At 40.4% G+C, this 19,839-nt stretch overlaps 1 protein-coding gene across 6 annotated transcripts in view; it reads right to left on the bottom strand.

Moving 5' to 3' along the window:
- Positions 1-713: 713 nt before the first annotated feature.
- PLEKHA1 (pleckstrin homology domain containing A1) overlaps positions 714-19,839 on the bottom strand; it is a 57,907-nt gene continuing 38,781 nt past the window's right edge. For 3 of the 6 annotated variants that reach the window (XM_047825119.1, XM_047825120.1, XM_047825123.1), the window contains 6 exons: positions 16,708-16,851; positions 14,846-14,914; positions 8,202-8,266; positions 7,524-7,587; positions 5,811-5,900; positions 714-3,188 (listed from right to left, as the gene is read on the bottom strand). In XM_047825119.1, coding sequence (XP_047681075.1) covers positions 2,874-3,188; positions 5,811-5,900; positions 7,524-7,587; positions 8,202-8,266; positions 14,846-14,914; positions 16,708-16,851 — 747 coding nt within the window. In that variant the 3' untranslated portion in view covers positions 714-2,873. Of the gene's footprint in view, positions 3,189-4,512; positions 4,554-5,810; positions 5,901-7,523; positions 7,588-8,201; positions 8,267-14,845; positions 14,915-16,707; positions 16,852-19,839 lie in introns of all 6 variants that reach the window. The other 3 variants (XM_047825121.1, XR_007145311.1, XM_047825122.1) reach the window with 3 other exon arrangements.

The following is a 19,839-nucleotide window of genomic DNA, read 5'->3' as shown; positions in this document are numbered from 1 at the left end:
CCAACTGTTAACGTTTTGACAAAGGTATGGGAACGACTTGAAGATTTCTGAACAGCAGCTAGGGTAAAAGAAAAGCTGAGAAAGGAATCTCTTTTTCTGTGAAAGCCACGAAGTTTCGAACTTTCTCATTTTGGGCTTTTTAAAAATAAAACCATGTAAAATCTTTTCAGGGAAACAAAATTAAATCGCACCAGTTAACAAGAATTACTAAGACAGACAGACTTTCTCCAATTCCATCGCTATTAGATGCTGGATGCAGGAGCAGACGCGGACGATTTGTTACCAACAGCGGGTCTGCAAAAAGCAGCCTTTAACGCCCGACAAGCAGTTTCATGAGTACATGTCAACGGCCCGTCTGGGGATCAAAATGCCCTCTGCACCCAGCCGCGCTCAGGCCGGGTCCAGTCTAACCCATAACCACGCGCTGCAAAAGCAGCCTGGACGATTCAAACTATGCTCTGAAGCCAACATATCTAGTACTGCTTTTGAGAACGTGTTTTTCTTTTGTTTGAGGTAAGCAAAATAATCAGGCTCTTTTTCCCCAAAACAATCATCTTTTCTCGTGCAACTTTCATTCCAGCTGTGCCTTCCAAAGGCCACCAAATAGTTACTCGGTCCTTAAACGTGGAAATTCAAGTCAACTAACCAAACGGATTTTGTACTAGTTCTGGTTGCCTGTTCACATCAGAAACTGAACCAAACCGAACGAGAAGTAAGTTAGAATTTGAAGTTTATTTTCAAATCATTACAGTGTTCATACCAGTTTGACATTATAAAGTAGCAAACATAAAAGTAAACACTGGGAAGCACGTGTATATTCCCATTCTGAAAGAAGACGTGTTCTATATACAGAAAAAAAAAGCAGCAAATATTAAGGTATTCAAAGTAATTTTCTGACAAGTCAGATGTGACATATTTACAAGAAAAGTATAAGTTTTAAAATAATTAAATAATTTTCATAGAATTATAAAAGTATTGAGATAAATATTAGGAGACCCTGACAATCACAAGAACATTTTCCTACGCTACTGAATATGAGGGGTAGTTCTATAAAAAGTCCCAAAATAGAGCTAATATTTTGCCACTATGAAATATATCAAATTACCAATACCAAAATATGCTAAAATAAACATGCAACGTAGAAGCTGTACCAAAGAAAAAAGCGTTAGGCTCCTGAATATTGCAAACTGTCTACACAAGACTTCTTAGGTATGTTCATGAAAGAGTAACCTTCAAAAGAGCCACTGACATGGGCACATCATCAGAAAAAGTGACAACTACTTAAAACCTTTCCATTCTACCGTTTTCGAATATAGCTGCAAAAAAGGAAACAATCGAAATGTGCCTTTTCAAAATATTAGCTTATGAGTAAAAAAAGTTGAGTGGCGCACTTGACGCGTTTGGATTTTTAAACGGATTCTATGACAATGCCAATGCAATAAAGAGTAAACTCTGGACCCCACTGCTGGAGCAGGAAATCTCTCCCTCTCTTTCTCAAACAAGAGTCATCTTAGAAAATGAAAAGGGGAAACAGTGACACGTATGAATTCCGAAACAAAACAGCACAGTAAGATGGCAAAGAATCATAAAAACAGCAGCATGTGAGATTCAAGACTATTCTCTTCAAGCAAACGTTTAAGAATCAACCATAAAGACGATACCTCCAACTCGTCTATTATTCAACACTTGAAACTAAGGATTTCTCAGAGCGGTGCTGACACTGATGACGTCCCCGTGATTAAATGTATACTCAGATGTGTGTTTTAAAACACGAATATTGCACAGGCAGTAGAATAAAAGCATTCTGGCATCTCAAACATAAGATGATATCTTACTTAACACAAAAAACTATGCTACTGACAATTAATTTTATCTCAATGTTTAAAACCAATCACATAGGACTTTTGAGCACGTTCATCTGACAACGTTCTCAGGCAAGATGAGAAAACACAGGCACTTGAATGTGATTAGTGACAAAAAGGAGAGGCATGACTAAGGGCAGTTATGTCTTCACATACAAACTCACAGTCTTTCACTGATCCAAATATAGAAAGAAGAACTATTTATAAAACCTTGATAAGAAAATCAGATCTCCCAGAAATTTCACACCAAGTCATTTTTACCATTTCATAAAGCAATGACTGCTTAAGGTCCTAAGCTTTTTCAAACACATGTCCAAGATACAGTTGTCTGAATTAGTTTCCACCCCCCCCCCCGACCCCCCCTTGGGCAACCTCCAACCCTCGCTAAACGGTCCGGTGATAATCTCTGCGGCAAAACTTGCTACTCACCTTGATAACCAGAGCATCAAAATTGGTGATCATTTCCAAACTGTCCACGTCGTAGTATAAATTTTACAGCACCACAGACATCATGATTTCAGTTATCTTAGTCTGACCATATTTCATTCAATAATATTAACCAATAAGAATGTGTAAATATCAAGCATCTAATAGGAAGTCAAAGTAGCATTTTAAAAACAACCAAAATAATTAATAAGCATTTTTAATGTTTTACGTGGTGAAACATTTAAATTGTCAAATTCCCTAGGAAAAAAAATACCACGCACACATTTTCATCACCCAAGCGAGAGCACACGAAGCTTCAGACAGTTGATACTGAAACACTTAGGTTTTTTCTTTCGTTCGTTCGTTGTGTTTTGTTTTGTTTTGTTTTAAGGAAATTACATTTCGTTTGGCCACTCCCAAGATCCTTGGTTTACCAGCTTATGAAGAGTACATCTAAGAGGCAGTATAATCTATGTATTAAAAACCATTTCACCCTTTATCATCTTTGGCTAGAAGTCTCGTGAGAGGAAACAGGGGCTGGGGAGGCGGAGGGGGGCGGGGGGGGGGGGGCCCGCGTGCTTCGTCTTACACGTCACTGACCGGAAGGCTTGCATCATCCAAGTCCACCGGGTCACAATCTTTATCCTGAGGGCCAGTTTTACTTGGAGGTTTGAGCGGAGCGCGTTCAGTCACTTTGGAAGCTGGTTCTCTTGGAGAGACAGTCTGGACCTTGAAGTTCCCTGGCTTGACCTTGGCAAGAGATTCGTAAAATCCTCGCTTCTCCACGGTAAAGCTTGAGACCAAAGAGTTGCTGCGAGAGGCCGTGCAAAGGGAGGCGGGGGCTGCGGCGCTGGCAGAGCGGAAAGGGTGCTTGGGGTCTGGAGGACAGCTGGGATGCTCCTGGAAAGAGGACAGGCCGTCAGACACAGTCAAACATTAACGACGGAGTTAGTAACTCAGCGTGAGACTTTACTCTCTGAAAAACAAACAAAACACACACACACACACACACACGGAGCAGAAGCATGAGCCATGCAGCAAACGTGTGCACGTTCCTTCCCAAAGCAATGCATTTTTAGGAGTGAGGTTAAAGCAAGGACAGTCCACAACCATTTCCACTAAGAAACCAGTTCTGTCACCAAAGCTCTGCCACTCGAAGCCTCGGTCGGCCTGCACCGGAATGCGGCGCTGCAGCCGCGGCTGAGCGGGTGTGTGAGAGGGCCCTGTGGCGTTGGGTCACGTAAGAGTGTGTTCTAGTCTCTCGATCAACACTAGGGATCGTCCCACGTATTTTAGAAAGATAAAAAATAAAAATGCAGGATATAAAAATGAAAGGCCCTATTTTTTTAATAAGCAGAACTCACTATTTTTCAAGCCTACGATTCTGTCTGGCAGTCTGACCAACCTTCATTTTTCTGCCCTGAGTTTCACGGCAGCAGATAATTGTGCCGCCTTTCCACTTCCTCTTAACTGTATTTATTCAGTTTTGAACACGTCCTTGATTCTCATGGCTTGAGATTTTAATGGCAGCAAAGGGTACATATTTAATCATTCATTAAATCTGTGGCGAAATAACGGTCAGTTGTGACTCTTAATTCCCACTCGCTTCTAACTTAAGATATCCTTAAATAGGACCGTTCCAAATGCATTGCCATGTAGTTCCCGGTGTGCTGTGCTCATGTATGACACTCGCGGCTTTGAAAACAAAGCGCTACAAGTTCACAAAACACTCTAGATTCCCACGAGCTGGCTAAATTTCACCTGAGATTGAAAATGCCATGCAAACTACAGTAACGTGGAGTTTATCCAATGCATAAGCGTGCATGAGTTTGCATAGATTATTAGAACAGGGGTGCAGTGCAGTGGTGTGGCATCAAAAATCTCAAAATACATAAAATACAGAAGTTGAAACTTGTGGCAATTCGGTAAATTAATTTTTAGGACAGCTTAATGCGACTTGTTCAATTAGTAAGGTTCTATTGCTCTTTCATGATTTATCTTTTCTCGTTGTTGTTTAAATATACGTATCCAACCGGATGACCAGAGGGAAATAGTTTGCGTTAGTGTTGACAAAGTCAGTTACGATAACTGCAAAAGGCAGTTTGGTTAACTCAACTTTCTACGATCAGTTGTGAGTAGTGAGTAAGTCCGGGCCCTCTAGTAAGAAGGCACGTTTGCGTGAGAGCCCACATACGTGCTGCATTCACCAGTTCTTGATGTATACCTCTGTATACAAGGATTCGACAGCCTTCTGGCCTGCCGCATCTGGAACACAGTGCAAAGCTAAGATTAGAGTTAACCTATACTGAGGAGAGGGAGGAAAAGAGAAAGTTCTGCTGACAGTTACAGCTAGAGAGTCCACTTCGCCCCCACCACAAAGCACAAAACACAAGTGCCCTTCTCCAAGTTTCCCTGTTTCCCCACAGACAGTGTTTTTGCAGAGAGTCTCATATTGGGCTGCTGAAAAGGTCACATAAAGCACAGGCAGTTACAAAATTAACAGGTATGAAAGTGACTTCTAAGATATTCCAGAAAGGATATAAGGAGACTCATTTAAGAAATGAGAAACGTGGATTTGTTTTTACCGATCTGTAGTTTATCACTACCAGGAAACTACCAGAAAAATACCAAAAGCGCAGAATATCTGGCATTTACAATGAACCCGTAAAAGGTAATATCAGGCTTTCATGCTACATGTTAGACTACATTCTGTGGACAGAAGTGCTACATTTCAAGACACTTAAAATGTTTTTTTCTATTCCTCAGTAGAATATTTGTGTTTTCAGATGAAAGCAGTGACCAAAGTGCCCTACAGCCAAATCTTATCCTACGATGTACCTGAACGTGATAAACTAAAAATTAAAAACATTTTTCTTGTTATTTCTGAGAATGTTTAACATTTCAGTTTTACTCTCATATCATCACAGAGACAATTCTGATAGTGAAAAGCAGCGGGCTTCTAAATTACTCTACCAGGAAATGAGAACGAGGACACGCAACGGAAAATAGTGACGGAGAACACGAAGTTGTATTTCGGGTTCCAGCTGCTCCATTCAACGGCCTTATGGTGCTAGTAAGCCAAAAACACCTTAACTGAAATTCGAGGCAGTAGAGGAGAAATGGGAGACTTTCACCAAACTGTGTTATGCTACAATTTAAGGCACTTTACAGGATTAGGCCACATCCCGTACTGAGAACTTGTCAAGTTGTAACAAATCCAGACCTACTGACAAGTAAGAACTCCTAAAACAAAGCAAGGAAACGTTCATTCTTTAGCTGCCCTGCTTGTGCATTTAAGACAATACAATGCACAGAAAGTTATATATACATAACACTACAAGGAAGCATTAAATTAGAAATGCATTATTTTTTTGCAAGTCCAATTGGTACGAAAGTCAACATGCAAATAAATCTCAATACAGAAAGAAACCAGAAGGATTAGGGGGAGAGGAAGGAAAATAACTCGACAGGATGGTGGGGGGGGACCCTAGGGAGTATCACCCCAGAGAACAGGAAACATACAGAAGATGCTGATCGGCCAGGTCCCCGCTGTGCTACAATGGCACCAGAGACTGCTTTAATCCAACTGTGCATCTCTTCAGGGCTATCAGCCTAAGGGAAAGAAAGGACTCATTCAGTCAATTCGTCCCCCAAATCAGCTCCTACATCTACAAATCCAACGTATTCATGTTGGTAAATTACAGTGTCAACAACAAAATCATTCCAAGGCAATGGTTTCCAAAAACTTTGAGAGTCACTTTTTTAAGTCAGGTTTTGCCGGGTAAGTTATTACAGAGACATAAGTTGGGCACTTGATGCTTTAAGATCAGACACATCAGAAAGTCAATATGAATACTTCTGGAGAGAAAACGAGAGGAAGAAGTCAAAGACAAAGCTTCTCATTTTGCTCTATCTACTGCTATATCGTCTGACTCTGCTACAAGAGTATTTATGTAACTGCGGAGTTAAAAAGCCATTTGACATAAGTTTATGTATTATTTTTCTAGAGATCATTTCTAGTACTACACTAACTACTGAAAGTAGTTTTGGTGGTCATATTCCAAAGTATCATATTCCTTGACAGGACCTTGCTTTCCAACGTGAATTAAAACCTTATTATGACTTTAAATCCAACCAAACAAAACCTAAGAAGGGTGTAGAGATACCTCCCTTTACTTCTGTTCAAAACTTTTAAGCTACAGGAGAATACTTGCAAACCAATGATTTTAATAAGGACTTTTAAAAGGAAAAACCCAGAGCAGGCAAAGGTAAAGCAAAAATCTAGAAATCAATCTGGCAAAAGAGGGGGTTTAAAAAGGTTTTATGTTCTGACGGTTATTCTTGATCTAGAAACTTAACCTATAGAAGAAATCCAGGCAAAGTTAAGCACAAAAATGTTCATCCTCACATTGTTTATAATAGTAAATACACAAAACTACAAAAATAATCAGTAACAGAGTAGCAGGGAAAGAGGTTAACTGTGGAGCATTCATATAATAGAGTATGGTGCAGTTCTAAAAAGTTTTTACAGAATTTTTAATGATGTGGAAAAAAATGACTATAATATATTAAATAGAATATAACTGCGTGTGCTTTGTATGACCCCACTTGCTATAAAAATATACGCCTTTAAAAAAGGCACTATAATAAGAATGGTTTCCTGAATGTGGGATTCTGTGTGTTTTATAAACTACCCCTTTCTTCATATCTTTCTATATTTTCCAAGTTTTCTGCAATAATTATATGTAGCTTTTATAAAACAAAAACAAATGTTCTTTAAAAAAAAGAAAAACTTCCAATCTAAATAATACACTAAAAAGAGTATTTTAAACTTAAATACAAGATGCCTATCTACCACTGGTGAGATCTACGGTCTCCTTTTATTGTGGGTATTTTCAGTCCCATTTCTAAAATTACCAAAAATGATGCAGTCAAAATTCTACAACACGTGCAAAAATAATCCAAATTGAAAGTTAGCATCTACGTTAAAACAGCATTTCCCTTCCCATAAATACTACCTAATTCTACTCTACGAATTCATAGCCAAGAGTACCCCTATCTGCTGAACATATGACCTACCGATAATTTTATGTATAACATTTTTTTAAGTTGTGAATTACAGTTGTCATATTTTTCCTTATCCTCATAAGCAGTAAATTTATTTATGTTCATGTCACCTCTAAAATTATTAATCTCTTGTTAGGAGGATCTATAATCTCCAAAGAAGACTCTCACCTGCACATAGAAAGTTCGAGACGATGTTACAATTTCAAAGAGATTGTCTCTCATCATTATGTCACTGTTAACAAAAACAAACGTCCAATTGCACTTAAATAGCAGTTGTTTGATAGTTTTTCTTTCACTCATTCATCTAGTACCAAATATATGTCAATAAGAAAATAAACAGATAAAATGTTGATGTAACTTAGCAAAACCAAATCATCTTTTCCAATTTATTTTTGCATTAATTTTACATATTTTATATGTTATATGTATTTTTAGAAGAGGTTCATAAAAGAAGTTTAAAATCCAAAGTTTTCAGCTGTGAATAAATCAGTTTGCTCAAAGAAACACTGCACAGTTACCACATTTTCTTATAAAGCTCTATCCTGAAGCAACTTCAAAATACTTAAATTACTAATACATCAATCTGTCAAATATGATAGAAGTTGTTCATGTTAAAAATTTTTCCTTTCCGTTAATAAGCCTAATTTTTAGTTTTCAAATGAAACAAAAAAATATCTCAATACTTTGAGGATTTTGTAAGTCCTGGCATATCCCAACTAGGAAGAGTTAAAAGTAATGCTACAAATAACCCAGGAAAACATCACCTGTACACACCAACCAAACTAAAGCCCTGCTGAGTGCTAGAGTGCTGCGGCAGGCACTAAGTGACAGCAGGTGCTTACTTACCTCTGCTTACATTCCTGGACTTTATGAACCTCTTTAAGTGGTATTACGCGGAGAGGTTCCTTTTCCTGGCAAAAAAAACACACGGACACATGATGTATATTCTTAAAGTCCTTTTAAGGATTATTTGTCTTACTTGGAGATCTCTATGAAGCACATCTGAGACGTAAATCTACCTTCCTGAACCATCCAGCATCAGAACAGCTCAAATACTGAATAACCTTATGCACACTGTGGTCTGAAACACAGAAACTGGCACATAACCCGTATTCACATTATTTCTGGCCTTAATGACAGCGTAGCTTATTAAAAGCCATGAAATCATCAGACTTTCCCCCAGTGGACCCTTCCAGACCCCGTAAGTAGAAGACTTCCTCTTCTGGAATGTTATTTTGAGGTAGAAGGCACCACAGTAGCAAATACCCAGCTTCTCGGAGTTAAATTTGTCATTTTAGGTATATCACTTTTATATGAATACATTATTTTAACAAGCACAATTTACTGAACTTTTACTAAGTCCAGGACATCCGCTAGCTTTTAAGCATGTTAGCTCACTTCAACTTTCTACAACCCCACAGTACACGCACTCCTATCCACCTGAGGAAACGGAGCCTCACACGTTAATTAAGTACCTCACCCCAAGGTCACAAAACTAGACACAAGGCACAACTAGTTCCCAAAAGCCTGTTTATACTACACGTGCCATGAAATACTATATGCCATATTTCACCGAGTATCACACTGTAAGATTAAAAAGTGCCATTATTTGATGCAGCCCTAAGAAAAAATTAAAGCACGGCTGAACACTTTAAAAAATCACCAGTCCTTAAGTTTTACAAAATGGTTCATTTTTAAAATAATTTCAGACTGGGGCGCCTGGGTGGCTCAGTCAGTTAAGTGGCCGACTTCGGCTCAGGTCATGATCTCGCGGTCCGTGAGTTCGAGCCCCGCGTCGCGCTCTGTGCTGACAGCTCAGAGCCTGGAGCCTGTTTCAGATTCTGTGTCTCCCTCTCGCTGACCCTCCCCTGTTCATGCTCTGCTCTCTCTCTGTCTCAAAAATAAATTAAAAAAAAAACGTTACAAAAAAAAATTTTTTTTTAAATAATAAAATAAAATAATTTCAAACTATAGGGGTGCCTGCGTGGCTCAGGTGGTCAAGTGTCTGACTTTGGCTCAGGTCATGATCTCACCGTTCGTGGGTTCAAGCCCCGCATCAGGCTCTGTGCTGACAGCTCAGAGCCTGAAGCCGGCTTTGGATTTGGGGTCTTCCTCTCTCTCTGCCCCTCCCCCACTCATGCTCTGTTTTTCTCTCTCTCAAGAATAAAAAAAAAATTAAAATAATTTCAGACTATTAAAGACTTACAAAAATAGCACAAAGAATTTCTGTACACATCGCACCCCATTTTCCAAGATGTTAAAATTTCACGTTTGTTAAATCATTCTGCTTGTTGTGTTCATGTATGTGACTATGGTATGTGTGTATATATTTTTCCTGAAATGTCTGAAGGCAAATCATAGATATGTGCTTTACTACTAAATATGTTAGTGTATATTTCCTAAAACAAGGATGTTTCTTTCGTAACTACAGTACAGTCACAGAACCCAAAAACTCCACACTGACGCAATCCGGTTATCTAAAAACCGTATTCACATCTCATTAATTGCCCAGCAGTATCCTTAACATAAAAAGGAAAACTACAGATTTGCTGCTCCAGAGTTCAATCTGGAATCAGACCTTGTATTTAGTGGTCCTGTCTCTTTGTGTCCTTTATTGTGGAATAGTTCTGCAGGCCTTCCCCCCACCCCCCCCCCTTTCAACCTTGAGAGTTTTCGAGAGTCCAGGCCAGTTGTTTCGTAGAACGTCCCTTAATTTGGCTCTGTATGATGTTAACCATGCTTGGATTCAGGCTATGCAGTTTGGCGGGGAAACTACAGATGCACTTCGTTCTTCTCGGGGCATCATTCTCAGGGAGCGCGTGAGAGGGGTGTGTCCCATTAGTAGGGTGTTACACCTCATCTCGTAAGGCCGTGTTTGCAGTCACTAGAAAGTTACCCTTTTCTCCTTTGCCATTATTAAACATATTGTGGGGAGACACCCGAAGCCTACGGAATACCCACTTTTCCCATCGTTTTGCCCGCTAATTTTACCAAGCTTCGAAAATTCTTGCCCGAAACCATCATTACTGTAGTAGCTGCCAAATGGTGATTTGTCTCCAGCCCCATCAATTCATGTATTAGTTGGAATTTTACTCTACGGAAATGCTTTTCTTTCTCCGTTTACTTATTTGGCTTGTTTTATTCTCTGGGCTGTAATCCATTACTATCATTTTTTACTCTGGTGCTCAAACCATATGAGTTTTGGGTACTGGGAGCCCCTTCAAGCTGGTTGTGTCCTTCTGTCACGTCCCCATCATTCGCTGAGCCACTTCCTTATCTTCTGTCACAACTGGATCTTCCGGGCCCAGCTCTTCCTGTGCCTGTCCCACCTCTGACATCAGCCATCTCTCCAATGTTCCCGGTTCCTGTTGAAGAATAGCGTTTATACTTGCTTTGGGGGGAAGAAGACCACTCATCTCTTCACTCCGCCATGGCTTTCTCACGATACATGAGAAGTAATACTCCTGTGAGGTTTTAATGTGTGCTTCTCTAATTACGAGTGATACTGAATATCTTTTATATGTTTAAAGACCATTTTAATTTCTTTATAAAGGAACTGTCTATTCATGTCTTTTCCTCATTTTTCTACTGGATACTTTCCCCTTGGTTTTCTCTCTCTGTAAACTTTGAGCCAACCACAAACTTAGACAAAGGTTGAAAACATAGCACAAAGACCTGACTCTCCGGAACCATTTCAGAGTGAGTTGCTGACCTGGCCCCCGAGGCCCTTTAGTGTGTATTTCCCGCAAAGACATCCTTTTATGTTATCACAACACAACCATCAAAATCAGGAAGGTGTCCCCCAAGTGTCTTTTATTAAAGCAAAATAATTCAGTTCAGAATCGCTGACTGCATGTACTTGTCATATCTTTCTTTCCTTCAGTCATTCTGTCCCTAACTCCCACAGTCTTGACTCTCCTGAAGGCTCCAAGGCAGTCATTCTGGAGAAAGTCCCTGACTTGGGTGTGTCTGATCCTTCATCAGGATCAGATTCAGGTCAGGCATCTTTGGCAGGAACGTCACAGAAAGGAGGCAGCAACCTTCTCGAGCTATCCTGTCAAACGGGAAGTAATTTTAATTCATCTCATCACTGACAAGTCCACTTGAATCATCTGGTCACCTGTTTAGAGTGGTATCTACCAGTGGTATCTTTATCGCTATAAAGTTACCATTTCCCTTTTTGTACTTAATGTGCATTTTGCGGATGGGGACTTTGAAACTATGTGCCCTCTGGTTCCTCATCACACACACACGTGTATACTCATGCATCCACCCATTTCTCCCGTGTGGGTTCATGGATTTCCACTTTATTCAAAGGGCAATAATCTGTTACCATCATTACTTATTTTGATGCCTAAAATAATCCCCCAAATTTGGCAAGGGCGGCTGTTTTCAAGTTGGATTCTGGGTCCTTCCGTCATGTCCTTAGCATTCTGTGAGCACTCTGTTTTCCGATACGAGACATTCCAGGCTTATTTTTTATTTATTTCTACTGTTTCAGCTTTGGAGTCTTGCCATTTCTCCAAGAGCCCAGGTTTCTTTCCACGGAAAATGGTGGGGTTTTTTTCCAGTTGCATGGAGCTAGGAAGTATATTATATGCATATATACGTAAACCCATGAATACGTTTATAGCTCTGTTTAATTCTACATCTACCTGTATATGTTAAGTGCTCACATCGATACATTGAATTCCAACCTAATGCAAAAAGTCTTCTCCTTTTCCTTATTTGTTACTCCCTTTTTGGACAGTGAGAAACTAGGCTTCTATGATCCCTAACATATTTACTTATTTTATCAAGTGTATATGTAAACATCCTCCCGTCTCTGCCACCACCCTCTTCCCAATCTGAATACCCTCTTCCCCCTACTCCATGTTGGGCTAATCCTCCAAGAGGACAGCCTCCTCGTCCTTCTTGGGTTCCTTGCCCACACCCAGGCTACTGTAGCTCCTTGCGCCCCTGTCCCACCACATGAACGCCTACACCGATCTGCCTCACCTAAAAATTTTAGGTCTTAATTGTTTGGGAGGAAAGAGGGCAGAGGGTAAGGAAGAATCCCTCAATTTTTAAGGTTCTTTAGGGATATCAATGTTTTATCCTTGATACATATTACAAATACTTTCTCCAGGTTTTCAGGTATACACTTAAATCCTTCATACCTACTGAAAAAGTTTTTAACTCCTTATCTCTTAGAAAAACAAACTAAAGTAATTACAGATGAAATAATATGTCTAGGACTTACTTCAAAATATAAAGGGGAAGTGGGTGGTGGTACCTAAGAAAACCAGCCATGTGTTGATAAGAGGGGTTCAGGATACTATTCTATCTACTGTATGTTTAAACTTCTAATGATCAAAACGTTTCATAAAAGAGCCCGTTTGTACTCTAAACATCAACTTCTATCATTTATCGTTCTTGAGCATATATAGGTACATAAGCAAAAGTAAAGTGACTAAGGTTTTTTTAAAACTTCACATTCGGATTCCACCTCTTCTGAATCACTTTTTGACTCAGAGCCATCAATGTCAATGTTTTTCACTCCATACCATTCTCTGTGTCAAAAAGAGTGAAGGGGATGAAGCATTTCTTAAGAACGTTCTACCGTGTCCCTGAGATTCTCTTGCAAGCTGCCAGCACCCTCTTCTGCGGGTTTTGGTGCCGGTGTTTTCCGATCTTACCCAGAGGTGCTGTGCGCACGAAGCAAAGACAACTACCCCACAGCTGCTGCCTGACTGCCCCTCCCCCGCAGCTAAGACAGCCGTTCAGAAATGTTACATGTGGGGGGAATGTACCCCTGAGTTATTGATAAAGGTAAGTAATTATAATATGTTTAAAGTTTCCAGCTGTATCTGAGTTTTCTAAGTGCTTAACACATTCCTAAATACACATGGCATAATCTCCCTGCTTCCTTTGTTAGTTCAGTATTCTCTCATCTCAAATTTTATAGCATAACGTCTACATGCAGGTTTTCAAAATTTAGCAAGTATTTCCGTAATAGTTCTTGTCTCATAATTACTGTGGGTGACAGGGGGGCATGTCAATTTCTCTGGCACAACTGAACTCCTGAAAAAGGCCAGAACATCGCTGCTGTTCTCTCTATTCCCAGTTCCCGGAACAGTGTGCCAGAGCCACGGAGGGCTCAATGAATGTCTGTTGCATCAATGACTCTCCCCAAGAGTACGATCATTAATTAAAGCAATGAATCAACCTACTAACCAAGCTAACGTGCAGCCTTCTGAGACACCACGTCTGACACTTTTTGAGCCACGTAACTACTACTTCCCGCTGAGGCTCTTCGAATTGGACGTCTGAGAAAGGTCCCTGTGCTAAAATGGCTATTCTTGCTGTGCTATGCCATTTTTTCCTTCATTCAAAAAGACTTCTTGATTATCTACCAAGTATCAGGTGCTGTGTTCATAAAAGGGTATAAAAGAGATCTTTGCCTTCAAGAAGCTCATAGAGTCAACTGCTAAAGACAAGTATGCATACAATGACAAAACGCAGCCGGAAGTATTATGATAGAAGTGGACTTCAGGAACCGTGGTGTGTAAGGAGAAGGCAGAGTTCAAAAGCTTCCCAGAAGAACAGACACCTGAGATGAATCGCAAAATAGTCCTTTCCTGTTCTCTAAGTACTCTGCTGTCCAGTATAGTACCAATAGCTATGTATAACTATTTAAATTAAAAAATACTAAAGAATAATCAGTTTTAATTTTAAAATGAAATAAAGGCAGGTTCCCCAGTCATACTAGCCATATTTCCAGCATTCAACAGCCACATGTAGCCAATAAACCTGGTCAGTGAAGATATGGACCATTTCCATCAGTGTAGAAAGTTCTACCAGATAGTGCTGTTCCGGTGTCTTCATTCAAATAAAGAATATGATCCCCACTCAAAGGTCCCATAAAACAAAAGGAGGTAGGACAGACATGTAAGGAATAAAAAAGCATTCAAATTATCCAGCAATCTGCGGCAGAACTCAGGTTATGTGACAAGAATATTTTAAATAAGGATGTTACTCGAACAAGTGAAAGAGGGAATTTCAATCTTGATTCTACCCCACAAGACAAAAAGGTCTTATACGAAAAAACTTGAAAAGTCAATCTACAATAGGAAAAAAAAAATTTATCAAGAGAGGGCAGAGAAAAGAAGGTAGAAATGCAGAGTTAAAATGTTGACTTTTAGAGATTTAATTCTTCCTACAATCTCCTCCAGCTGCCCTTCAGAGGACATCGGTAGGTGAAGGAGTTCTGATGTTTTTAATTCTTTCAAGGTGGAACGCCTTTGAAGGTATGATCTTTTTATTTAAGATATATTATTTACAAAATTACCATTAAGACATCACAACCAAATAAACTGAATTGTATATGCTTCTCAAAACCAGAATTATTTTAGAAATAGAAAACAGGACAAGAAACTACACACACACACAATCACCAGAATAATACTTCTCAAACATTTTAAAGCAACATTCATGACATAGCAACATACCAGTTCAGATTTGAAGTAGCCTATTGTGTTTTCATCCAATTGAAAATATCTTCTCTTCCAGTTTTTCATCTACCAGAGATGAACACAGACATAAGACTTCTGTTTCTAAGAATGTCAAATGTTAATAGCCACTTACATATTCTGATATGAACCCATAATCAGAAATGTCAAGCCCTAAAAAACCTCATTACCCTCCCTTAGTGAGGAAATACATGAAACATCATCTCTTCCACTGCTCAGGCCTTAAACTCCTAATTCAACTTTGGTGGCCAGTCTTCAGTTTGTTGTATCATACAATTTCAGAATATGGTTTCATTATTTTTAATGCTCTAAAAGTTAGGAAAGAAAAAAAAAAAAAGCACTTCCCCATCCCCCAACCCCACAAAGTAAATGTCATCAAGAGTTCAAGAGCAAGCACAGGAAATGTTATTAAACCACATTAAGTTCTGTAAAATCTGTAAAATGCAAGAATCTTTCTGCAGGTACTTTGTGCTTAGTAGTAAAGCAACAAATATTTAATAAAATGAACCCACTTTGTACAAATATTTGTTTTGTCACTGAAATACAGTTTTTGTGAAAGCACTTCAGTATCTCCAAGGGTTGCTATTTTAGACTTGGGAATGAAACAGAAGGAAAGAACGGTCTCCCTCCCTAAAAGCCCTCATTAGCACAAGTGAGCCACAGCCTGAGGAACTTCTGAGGTTCCTTGCAGACCTGCTACAAGGGGTGAGTCTCGGCCCCCCCTTCACTTCCCTCCACTTCAAGGTCAGGAGCTTAGAGATAAAAGAACTTGTCCACGGCTGACCTACGCTAATTAGCGTTGCCAGAAAGGGACGTGAAGCCAAACAGAACTGCCGGCAGAGTTTTAAGTATTTCCTAACTCACAGAAACTTTTTTACTTTTACTTTCAAACTTCAAAGTTTATCTTCTCACAAAATGCTAACGATTTGGTTCACGTAAAGCATGACAAATTTTAGAAAGGTACTCTGGGGGCGCCTGGGTGGCTCAGTCAGTTAGGCGTCTGACTTGGACTCAGGTCGTGATCTCACCGTTCCTGAGTTCGAGCCCCGCGTCGGGCTCTGTGCTCACAGCTCAGAGCCTGGAGCTTGCTTGGGATCCTGTGTCTCCCCCTCTCTCTGCCCCTCCCCCACTCACACTCTGTTTCTCTCTTTCTCAAAAAAAAAAAAAAAAAAAAGAAAGAAAAAAAAAAAAGGTACTCTGGAACCTTGGAAACACTGGTAAACATACTTGCCCTTCCTACAATTTCCCGCTGTGGGTCTGGCTGGATGAGAAATACCCAGCTAACCCTTAACAGCTCTTATGAAGGACCAGGTGCTGCTAAGATACTCTCTTAATTTGCATCTTTCAAAGTATCTCCAAATGGTAGGTTTTATAATCTAATTTTCCTTAAAAAGGAACAGAGAGCCTGAGAGGGTAAATGAAAAGCCCAAGGTCACAGAGAATTCGACTAAGGTCTGCCCAACACCAAATGGAGTAAGCAGGCCTTCCATACCCCACTCCCTTGCCCCCTCTTTTCCTGATATCTCCCTGCTAGACTTCTCTTTCTCTGACCCACTCCCAAGGGAGAGAAAAATCAATAGGAAAGCCTCCTGGAATAAATTTAAAGTGTTAGGAAAGCTCATCTAAAATTGAAGGTCAGTGGTAATCAGCACTAACTTACCCAGCCACCCACAGACCAAGAAAATAACACAGAATCACCCCTATTCTACCTCCTGACTCCTCAGCACGTTCATGGCTCCCTTTGGGTCTCTCGAAAAACAAAGCAAATGATTCGTGTGCTGAGAGTTTGCTAACAGAGACTCATTTTTTCATTATTACACATACTCTCGTAAGGTACTCACCACTGCTCCCTGCTTCACACAATACCCAGCTTTGATGACTGCGCTGTCTGGAGGTGGCTTAGGAGCAAAGTAGGGAAGATGGCTCTGTGACCGTTTCAAATTATTTCTGTCAATACTTTCACCACATTCGTTTACTTCTTCTTTCTAAAATGAAGCAAATAAAGAAATTCTTTCCTTGCTTGTTTAGCTTCAAAGCACAGTTGTATTTCATGTTGTAATTCTAACAGAAAACCTTAAATTCTAACCTTAGTTCAGTTAGGAACACAGATTTTGAAGTGAAGTTTTCTAAATAATTTGAGGTACTTAATCATAAAGTCACATCACTGATAAAACCACACATTTCTATTTCTCTTGTGGGGGGTGGGTAGAGGGTGGAGGGGATTAACTTCTTATTTTGAAGTCATTATAATAATATACAGGAAGCTGTAAAAAAAAAAAAAAATACAGGAAATCCTTCCTATGTACCCTTCAACCGGTTCCCCCAACAGGGAAACTGTGTAACTATGGTAACTAGAGTACATTTCAAAACTGACGCTGGCACATCCTACAAGCCTTATTCAGATGTCATCAGTTTTACACGCATTCTTATGTCTTTGTGTATGGATCATTCTGTGCATTTCTGTCACACGCCTCCACAACCACATACAGCATCATTATGAGGCTCGGTTGGGCGACCCCTTTAGAATCCCTGTGCCCAATCCCTTGGCAACCCTAACCTGGTTCTCTGTCTTTATTATTTTGGCCTTTAGACAATGTAATAGAAATGGATCCTACAGTAGGTGACCTTTGGAGATCAGCTTTTTTTCACTCGGCATAATTCCCTGCAGGCTCACGCAGGCTGCTCCCCTAGCCTGTCCCTGAGTAGCGCTCATGGTCCGGACGTACCATCGGCTGTTTAACTCTTCACCTGTTAAAGGGCATTGCTGAGTCGTTCCCAGTTGGGGGCCATTGGGAATAAACCTGCCACGAACATTCCCATACAGACCGGTGTAAACGTTAAGTCTCCATCTCTCTAGGAGCAAAGCCCAGGAGTGCACGTGCCGGGCTGGAGAGTAATCACAAGTGCACTTTAACAAAACACTTCCGTACCGGTCTTCAGAGGGGCCGTACTGTTTTGCATTCCCACCAGCAACGTACGAGCGAGGCAGTTTCTCCTCGGCCTTGCCAACACGTGTGTTATTAATTATCGGAGTCGTTCTGATAGGTGTGCGGGGGATACTCACTGCGGTCTTGGCATTTCTTACGAACATCGGCAAGCAGCCCTGCTAGTGCTCCTTTGCCACGTGTGTATCTTTCATCTTTTGGTGAAATCTCTGTTCGTGAATTCTGCCCCTTTTCTAATTGGATTATTTTTTAACTGCTGAGTTCTGATAGTTCTTTTTTTTTTTTTTTTTAATGTTTATGTATTTTTGAGAGAGAGAGAGAGAGCATGAGCAGGGGAGGGGCAGAGAGAGAGGGAGACACAGAATCTGAAGTAGGCCTCAGGCTCTGAGCTGTCCACACAGAGCCCGATGCGGGGCTTGAACTCCCGGACCGTGAGATCGAGACCTGAGCCAAAGTCAGATGCTTAACCAACTGAGCCACCCAGGCGCCCCAATTCTTTCTCTGTATGTTCTGGATACAAGTCTTTGTTGGATACATGGTTTGCAGATACCTCCTCCCCGTGTGCGGCTTTCCCTTTCATCCTCTTAACAGGGTTTTTCACAGAGCAAACATTTACAATTTCGATGAGGATCAATGTATCCTTTTATGGACTGTGCTTTTTTTTTTTTTTTTAAACGTTTATTTATTATTGAGAGACAGAGAGACACAGAGTGTGAGCAGGGGAGGGGTAGAGAGAGGGGGAGACACAGAATCTGAAGTGGGCTCCAGGCTCCGAGCTGTCAGCACAGAGCCTGACGTGGGGCTCGAACTCACAAACTGTGAGATCGTGACCTGAGCCGAAGTCGGTAGCTTAACCAACTGAGCCACCCAGGCGCCCCATTATGGGCTGTGCTTTTGATGGCAAGTCTAAAAACTCTTTTGCTCCAGACGATTTTCTCCTTGCTCTTAGAATCTAAAAATTCTGCAGGGTTTTGTTCTTTGTTTTTTCACACGCCAAGTCCAGGCTTTTTAAAAAAGATCTAACTATACTCATGTTTTCATGCTCCCCAAAGCACTGGCTTACATGCAACATGTTATAATCTAGAATCCCACTAATGAACCAAATGTGTATTTATTTTTCAAGAACTCCTAATTTTCAAGAGAAAAACGAACACTCGAGTCATCTTGAGGAATTTTCAACCTGTTATACATTTAGACAGGTCAACAGCACTAATTATGTACTTAAACTTTGTAATCCCAGCACTTAACTGCCACTAACCCAATACTGAATAAATTAATCAACCAAATGAGATTTGTCATTTTCTTGACAAATATATAGCAATTAAATGCTTTTATAATGAGTAAATACTTCTTTAAAAAGCTACATTACAAAATGACACAGTAAAAAAGAAATTCTTTGGGATCTTTTTTTTTTTTTTTTAACGTTTATTTATTTTTGGGACAGAGAGAGACAGAGCATGAACGGGGGAGGGGCAGAGAGAGAGGGAGACACAGAATCGGAAACAGGCTCCAGGCTCTGAGCCATCAGCCCAGAGCCCGACGCGGGGCTCGAACTCACCGACCGCGAGATCGTGACCTGGCTGAAGTTGGACGCTTAACCGACTGCGCCACCCAGGCGCCCCTGGGATCTTTTTAATACGGCAGCTGCTATGCAGTCTTACAACCTACTGAATAATCTACACTAAAACTAAAACACAACAAAATCTTAATTCTGTACAAAAGGAAAGCAGCCAGAAGGGCACCTGGGTGGCTCAGTAGGTTAAGTGTCCCACTATAATGCAGAGCCTGTTGGGACTCTCTCTCTCTCCTTCTCTCTCTCTGCCACAACTCCGTTCACATGTGCTCTGTCTCCGTCTCTCAAAATAAATAAACTTTAAAAAAAAACCCAAAAGTTGAGAGTTCACAGAGCTTCTGGGTTGCTGAACATGTGGAGGTGCTGAGAGAGTCCCAGAAGCTTCATGCCCTTCCCATCTCTTCCATCAGGGTGTTCGTCTGGATTCTTCATCATATCCTTTTATGATAAACAGG

Source organism: Prionailurus viverrinus, chromosome D2, assembly GCF_022837055.1.
Source record: "Prionailurus viverrinus isolate Anna chromosome D2, UM_Priviv_1.0, whole genome shotgun sequence".
Taxonomy (NCBI): Eukaryota; Metazoa; Chordata; class Mammalia; order Carnivora; family Felidae; genus Prionailurus; species Prionailurus viverrinus.
Note: the sequence above shows the minus strand (reverse complement) of the source record. Positions and strands in the feature narration are given on the sequence as shown.